Source organism: Rhinopithecus bieti, unplaced genomic scaffold (genome assembly GCF_001698545.2).
Source record: "Rhinopithecus bieti isolate Rb0 unplaced genomic scaffold, ASM169854v2 scaffold_1918, whole genome shotgun sequence".
Taxonomy (NCBI): Eukaryota; Metazoa; Chordata; class Mammalia; order Primates; family Cercopithecidae; genus Rhinopithecus; species Rhinopithecus bieti.
In genome coordinates this window covers 732,959-740,249 of record NW_016803680.1, presented here as the reverse complement: position 1 = coordinate 740,249, position 7,291 = coordinate 732,959, and the positions used below count along the sequence as shown (strand labels likewise).

At 42.2% G+C, this 7,291-nt stretch overlaps 1 protein-coding gene across 2 annotated transcripts in view; it reads left to right on the top strand.

Annotated features, from left to right (window-relative positions):
• GPR139 (G protein-coupled receptor 139) overlaps positions 1-5,192 on the top strand; it is a 45,930-nt gene extending 40,738 nt beyond the window's left edge. For both annotated transcript variants that reach the window (XM_017849634.1, XM_017849644.1), the window contains one exon: positions 4,008-5,192. In XM_017849634.1, the coding sequence (XP_017705123.1) occupies positions 4,008-4,942 (935 nt within the window). In that variant the 3' untranslated portion in view covers positions 4,943-5,192. The remainder of the gene's footprint in view (positions 1-4,007) is intronic.
• Positions 5,193-7,291: the final 2,099 nt, after the last annotated feature.

Below are 7,291 nucleotides of genomic sequence, written 5' to 3'. Positions count from 1 at the left end.
CTCAAAGAAAAAAAAGAACAGACTAATACACTCCATTTCATAAAGAAGGGAACTGAGGCACAGAAATATTGAATAAACTTGTCTAAAGACAACATAGTAATAACACCCAGGCAGCCCAGCCCCAGATCCCACACTCTTAGCAACTGGATTCCCATACCCTTGATTCAATAGACCTTTAGACCTCAACCTCTTTACAGCTTCGGTTCCATGAAGCTCTGACTATATATGATTAGGTCAGAGGAGCAGGGATTGCAAGCCAAGCCTTTAATCAGAACCCTTCACCAAAGCTTTTGTCCTTTCTTTATCTATTCACCAGCAGCTCCTGTACACTGTGTTCTCATTTATCTCTTTAATACTTACCACTTATATGATGTTTCTCCATCTCTGAGTAGAGACTTTAGGGGTATCCACCAGAGTACCCAATGTATATCCACCTTAGGCGTATGCACAGGCATTTGCCCACAGAAAGTAGATGCTAAATACTTTTTGGAAAAATTTCTGGATGAATAAAACATTTTGAAGTGCTTTTCAACAGAACACAACAAGGCTGTTTAATAAAAGAGAGCTATAAAATGCAAGAATGCTTACAAAGCAAGCAGAATTCAATATAAATATTCTTTGTCTTAATAAACCGAACTCTTCATATTTCTCCCCCTCAGAACCTTTGCACTTGCTGTTTCCTTTGCTTGAAACACTTGCTCCTTCCAAGCTTTCCGCCTTTTAACCTCTTACTGGTCTTCCAAATCTCAGTTCTGATTCCTACTCCAAAACATTCCTTCATAGCATTCACTAGAGCTTGCAGTTAATGCATTTTCTTTCGTGGTTCTTCAGCTGATGTTCTTCTTGCCTAACAGAATCTAAGCTCCATGCAGGCTAAACAGACCATGTCTATTTTGTTCACCATCCCCTCCCAGGACACAGCTCAGAATAGGTACATAATGCATGAATGCAGTTTTGAAATATCGAGTTTACAAATATAAAGACCTTTGCTTTAGTGGGTATTTTTTCTTAAGTAGTGACTTAAGTAGGACATATTCACCATTTTTCTCTACATTGTGTGCAGTATAGCATATCTTCATGGTACCCCCCACCCCACTGGGAATAAGTACCAATATTGCAGATTGATTTTGAGCATGGATGTTGGTCCTCGGTTTCAATCCTGGCTAATTAATATAATCAGTATCTTAACTCTCTACCACTTCAAAATGTTGTTTCAAAGTGCTTTGGACAAGAATGAGAACAGCATAGACTTAAAAAAAAAAAAAAAACTGGTAATACTGAGAGGATATGGAGCAAATGGAATTCTCATATTCTGCTGTTGGGAATCTAAATTAGTAAAATTTTACAAAGCAATTCAGCAGTATCTGTTAAAGATGAGGATGCACATACTCTAAAACATAATAAATACACTTCCATGTATACATTCCACCAGATAAACTTTCATATATAAGTACTTCTCATGGAAAGTCATGTCAAGACATTAACTTTGGTTTATAACAGCAAAATCCTGGAACCAATTTAAAAGAATGAACATATTTAACATAATAAATTATAAATAAATCAGTAAGTTCCTACAGCAGAATGCTATGTAGGCATTCAAATGGGTGAACTAGATCTTCATGTAGCAACAAAAATGGGTCTCAGAAATACAATGTTGAATGACAAAATCAGTGTATAGAACGGCAGTTTCAGCCGGGCGCGGTGGCTCAAGCCTGTAATCCCAGCACTTTGGGAGGCCGAGACGGGCGGATCACGAGGTCAGGAGATCGAGACCATCCTGGCTAACACAGTGAAACCCCGTCTCTACTAAAAAAATACAAAAAAACGAGCCGGGCGAGGTGGTGGGCGCCTGCAGTCCCAGCTACTCGGGAGGCTGAGGCAGGAGAATGGCGTAAACCCGGGAGGCGGAGCTGGCAGTGAGCTGAGATCCGGCCACTGCACTCCAGCCCGGGCGACAGAGCGAGACTCCGTCTCAAAAAAAAAAAAAAAAGAGAACGGCAGTTTCAGTATAAAAGAAAGCAAAAGGCTGGGCACAGTGATGTGCACCTGTAGTCCCAGCTACTTAAGAGGCTAAGGTGCGAGGGTCACTTGAGCCCTGGAGTTCAAAGCTGTAAAGCACCATGATTGCACCTGTGAATAGCCACTGCACTCCAATCTGGGCAACATAGCAAGACCCTGTATCTAAAAAAGAAAGAAAGACAGACTATGTAGACTTGGCACTGGACACCGCACACAGCCTGAAGCATGGTGGTTGCATCTAGAGAAAGAAGATGGAAAAGAATGAGAACAGAGCTTCTTCAGAGGAGACTTCGACTGTATCTATAGTGTCATTTCTTTCTTTAAAGAAAGCTGAAGTAAACATGGCAAAATGTTAAAATGTGTTAAATCTGAGTGATGAGTACACCAGGTTTTGCAGGTGTGTTTATTATAAGACATTTTTACTTGTGAACATTTTGTATAACATTTTAAACGGCTACCAAGAAAGGAAGAGAGACAGAGAGAGACTGAGAGAGAGATCTGGATTCTAGCTCTGCCATTGGACTTCAGACAAGGCATATAAGCTTTCTGAGAACTTAGCTTGCAAAATAGCATTATCAGTGTTCAAATTTCAAATTTCAGGGTTGATTTTGAGAATGAATGAAAATAAACGTGTAGAATGACTTCTAGATATTATCCATTGGAATATCATTTTGGAGTGAGTCCCTAATGACTTTCTAAACATGCTTAATTCAGGCAGACTTTTTAAAAAAACTGATCAGAAATTATATAGATGTATTTTCAAAACAAATATGACCCCACAAAAAATAATACATTGCTGCTGTTTATGCAAAAACTATATATGAGGTTGGTGCAAAAGTAATTGCGGTTTTGCCAACCTGATACATGCACACTATATGGACATATATAAGCACAGATTATTTATTAACTGTAGTTTTCCTGAGGGAGGGGAATTTTGATGATTGGAGAACAAGAATAGAAGGAAAATGTACTTTTCCTTGTTATTATTTTTGATTAGTATGTGTATATAGATTACCTATTCCAAAATAAATGCAATTTATTTTAATTAATCTGAAGGTCACAATCTTCTCTGCACCTCCAATTTTAAATCTACTTAAAAAGGAAAGATCCTAAAATCCAAGCTCTGAAGAGGTTCTTAAGAGGTGATATGGTCCCGTCTGTTTCCTGAACACATATAGCAGGAAATGCCACCTCAGCCCCAAATTCTTCATGCAACTGAACAAAAGAAAGGCATGAGATTTGGGATCAGGAGATCCTATCACCATGAATTATCAACTGTGTGGCTCTAATCAAGTTGCTTAAACTCTCAGGGCCCCAGTTTCATTCCTAAGATGAGGATAATGGCAGCACCACCTCTCACAGTTGTGTGAGGAGAATGGCGGCACCACCTCTCACGGTTGTGTGAAGAGAATGGCGGCTTCACCTCTCACGGTTGTGTGAAGAGAACTCGGGCATCACCTCTCATGGTTGTGTGAGGAGAATGGCGACTCCACATCTCACGGTTGTGTGAGGAGAATGGCAACACCACCTCTCATGGTTGTGTGAGTCTCTCAGAGCCCCAGCTTCATTCCTAAGATGAGGATAATGGCAGCACCACCTCTCACAGTCGTGTGAAGAGAATGGTGGCACCACCTCCCATTGTTGTGTGAGGAAAATGGCGGCAACACCACTCATGGCTGTGTGAGGAGAATGGCCGCACCTCCTCTCATGGCTGTGTGAGGCTCTCAGAGCCCCAGTTTCATTTCTAAGATGAGGGGAATGGAGGCACCTCCTCTCATGGTTGTGTTAGAATATAAGCACAACTTTAAAATAGTATCCACGTGTTTGTATGAGGTGCTATTTGTAATGCCGAGGTTGTCCCTCAAAAGCATTGATTCAATCATTTTGACTTCCATGGGTGTGAACAATAAACATATGCTAGGGCCCCCATAGGAGCCAATGAAGTCATCTTTGCTTCAGAGCTAAACCAGTTTTCCTTCTCTCCACAGCAAATATCTTGACAGTGATCATCCTCTCCCAGCTGGTGGCAAGAAGGCAGAAATCCTCCTACAACTATCTCTTGGCACTCGCTGCTGCCGACATCTTGGTCCTCTTTTTCATAGTGTTTGTGGACTTCCTGTTGGAAGATTTCATCTTGAACATGCAGATGCCTCAGGTCCCCGACAAGATCATAGAAGTGCTGGAATTCTCATCCATCCACACCTCCATATGGATTACTGTTCCATTAACCATTGACAGGTATATCGCTGTCTGCCACCCACTCAAGTACCACACGGTCTCATACCCAGCACGCACCCGGAAAGTCATTGTAAGTGTTTACATCACCTGCTTCCTGACCAGCATCCCCTATTACTGGTGGCCCAACATCTGGACTGAAGACTACATCAGCACCTCTGTGCATCATGTCCTCATCTGGATCCACTGCTTCACCGTCTACCTGGTGCCCTGCTCCATCTTCTTCATCTTGAACTCAATCATTGTGTACAAGCTCAGGAGGAAGAGCAATTTTCGTCTCCGTGGCTACTCCACGGGGAAGACCACCGCCATCTTGTTCACCATTACCTCCATCTTTGCCACACTTTGGGCCCCCCGCATCATCATGATTCTTTACCACCTCTATGGGGCGCCCATCCAGAACCGCTGGCTGGTGCACATCATGTCCGACATTGCCAACATGCTAGCCCTTCTGAACACAGCCATCAACTTCTTCCTCTATTGCTTCATCAGCAAGCGGTTCCGCACCATGGCAGCCGCCACGCTCAAGGCCTTCTTCAAGTGCCAGAAGCAACCTGTACAGTTCTACACCAATCATAACTTTTCCATAACAAGTAGCCCCTGGATCTCGCCGGCAAACTCACACTGCATCAAGATGCTGGTGTACCAGTATGACAAAAATGGAAAACCTATAAAAGTATCCCCGTGATTCCCTAGGTGTGGCAACTACTGCCTTTGTCTAATCCATTTCCAGATGGGAAGGTGTCCCATCCTATGGCTGAGCAGCTCTCCTTAAGAGTGCTAATCCGATTTCCTGTCTCCGGCAGACTGGGCAATTCTCAGACTGGTAGATGAGAAGAGATGGAAGAGAAGAAAGGAGAGCATGAAATTTGTTTTTACTTATGCATTTATTTCCACAGAGTCGCATTGACAGCGAAAGTTCCTACCAGTTTGAAGATGCCATTGGAGCTTGTGTCATCATCCTGTGACCAGTTAGGACACAAAGTAGAGAAATAGTCTGTGATTTCACCCTGGTACCATCCACAGTCACTGGGAACCCTTCATTTATGTAACTTACCAAACCCTAGTAGCACGTAGCTGAGCCTGCACTCTTCTTCCAAGAGCTGAGGTCGTTCATCACTTCCCTGTGCTGTTCCCAGGAGCTAACAATAATGACCGTTTCAGGATTTTTTTCAAGGTGCCCTTTGTCCTAGAGAGGGTTGTGGTCTTGAAGTTGCCCTGGCACTCCTAGCTTCAGAATGACACTGTGGGAATAGAAGAGTATTGGATCCCACCCAAACTCTGGCCAGAGCTTCTTCAGGAAATCTCCAAACCCACACAGCTGTGACCTCAAACCTGGGGTCTAAGAGGCAGTTTTCTATTTATCATTATGTATAGATTTTCTCTATCTCCTCCAAAACAAAGACCCTGCCTGGTGCGCAGGGGGAAAGGAGGAATTCTTGAGCCCAGAAAAACAAAAAAATAAGCCCACACTTGCCATTGTTTCAACCCATCCCTGTGTCAGCTGCATACGATCCCGTTACTCAAAATTGCTTCTTGTTATGGTATCACTCAAGCTTCCTAGAGAAGCTCAAGCCTGTCGAGTTGCCAACCCTGCCTCCTTGCTTGCTGAGGCCCTCACCAAATTGTTTTATTTGAAGTGACTTCCGAACTGAATTTAATATTCAAGGGTCAGGAACTGCAGCTCTGCGGGTATGAGAGGAGGTGTTCTCAGCTCTGCCTCACAGCCCAGCTGGCATTGCCATTTCGCCACAAACACAGACACAAAAGGTGCCCATGCTGACGCCTTGTCTGCCCTTTGACGCACATGGCTTAAAAGGGTGGTGCCAGTTCTTGGTAAAGCTATTTAACCCAGATCCTTTGTAAAATGATAAAATGTAAGTGTGTTTATTTATTCTACCCTTGCCTGTCCAAGGCAAGAACACTTCTAGGATGTAATAAATAGGGGCATCCCTGGAAATTGCTACTTATGTGTGCACCACACACACACACACACATGCACACACACGATTATATTCCTCTTATTTAGCTTTTTTTTTTTTTTTTTTTTTTTAACTTCTCTCTGACTCCCAGTATTCGAATTCATCCCTGTTTTGGAATAAATCTGCCAAAATGACTTTGAAATTACATGATATTTTTGGTGACCAAACAAACAGCAGACAGTCCACCTGGAATACTTAGTTCCTCAGGCTGAATTTTTACTGCATTTTGTCCCTAAGTTGGAAGATATGTCTATCTTTTTTAAGGGAATTTGCAATAAATGAATGGGGTAAGAAAAGGCCCCACGGCAACACAAACCCTAAACTTCAGCCAATGTTGTCAATACTAGCTCAATATAAACTTAGGTTATATTAGTCCTGATGATCCTAATTCTTACCCCTTTCAAAGGATTGCAATAGAATCTCATCAGAGCCAAGGATTAGATTCTAAAGTCAGTGCAAAAGATAAAACCTTACAGAGCCAAAGTTACCTTTGCAAAAGATCCTCAAAACAGAGCCATGTTGGAGATTATATTCCATTGCTTTCAAAACCTAACACAGCTAAGTTTTTCTCTAGCACTGGAACAAGTTGTTGTTTATCTGGTTGATGACAAGGCAAAATTGGCTCTCATTTAGGGACCATATTGTGTGATTCTAATGTATCTCAGAACATTAGGACCACCCTGGTGCATCAAGATGCTTCCACTGAAAGAAGTTCATGGAAGTTGTCTGACTGAGGGACAGATCTCCCATCTCCCACGCTCCCCAGGGCGTATGCTCATTGAGTGGAATGGTAAGCAGATTCTCTCACCTCCCTTAAATTGCATTTCTCTCTGTCTCTTTTTTGCCAAGCACGTGTAATTGAACATGTCTTCATTAAATGTGTGTATGATGCAATTTCACCACACCCACCCCTCATGAATGGACATTGACCAAAGGCTACCTATACTGAATATATATAGATATATATAAATATATTTATTTATTTATTTTTTAAACACCTAGCTCTGAAAAATGCTAGTCTGAGCTATACATGAATGAGTCAAAGTGCAATATCT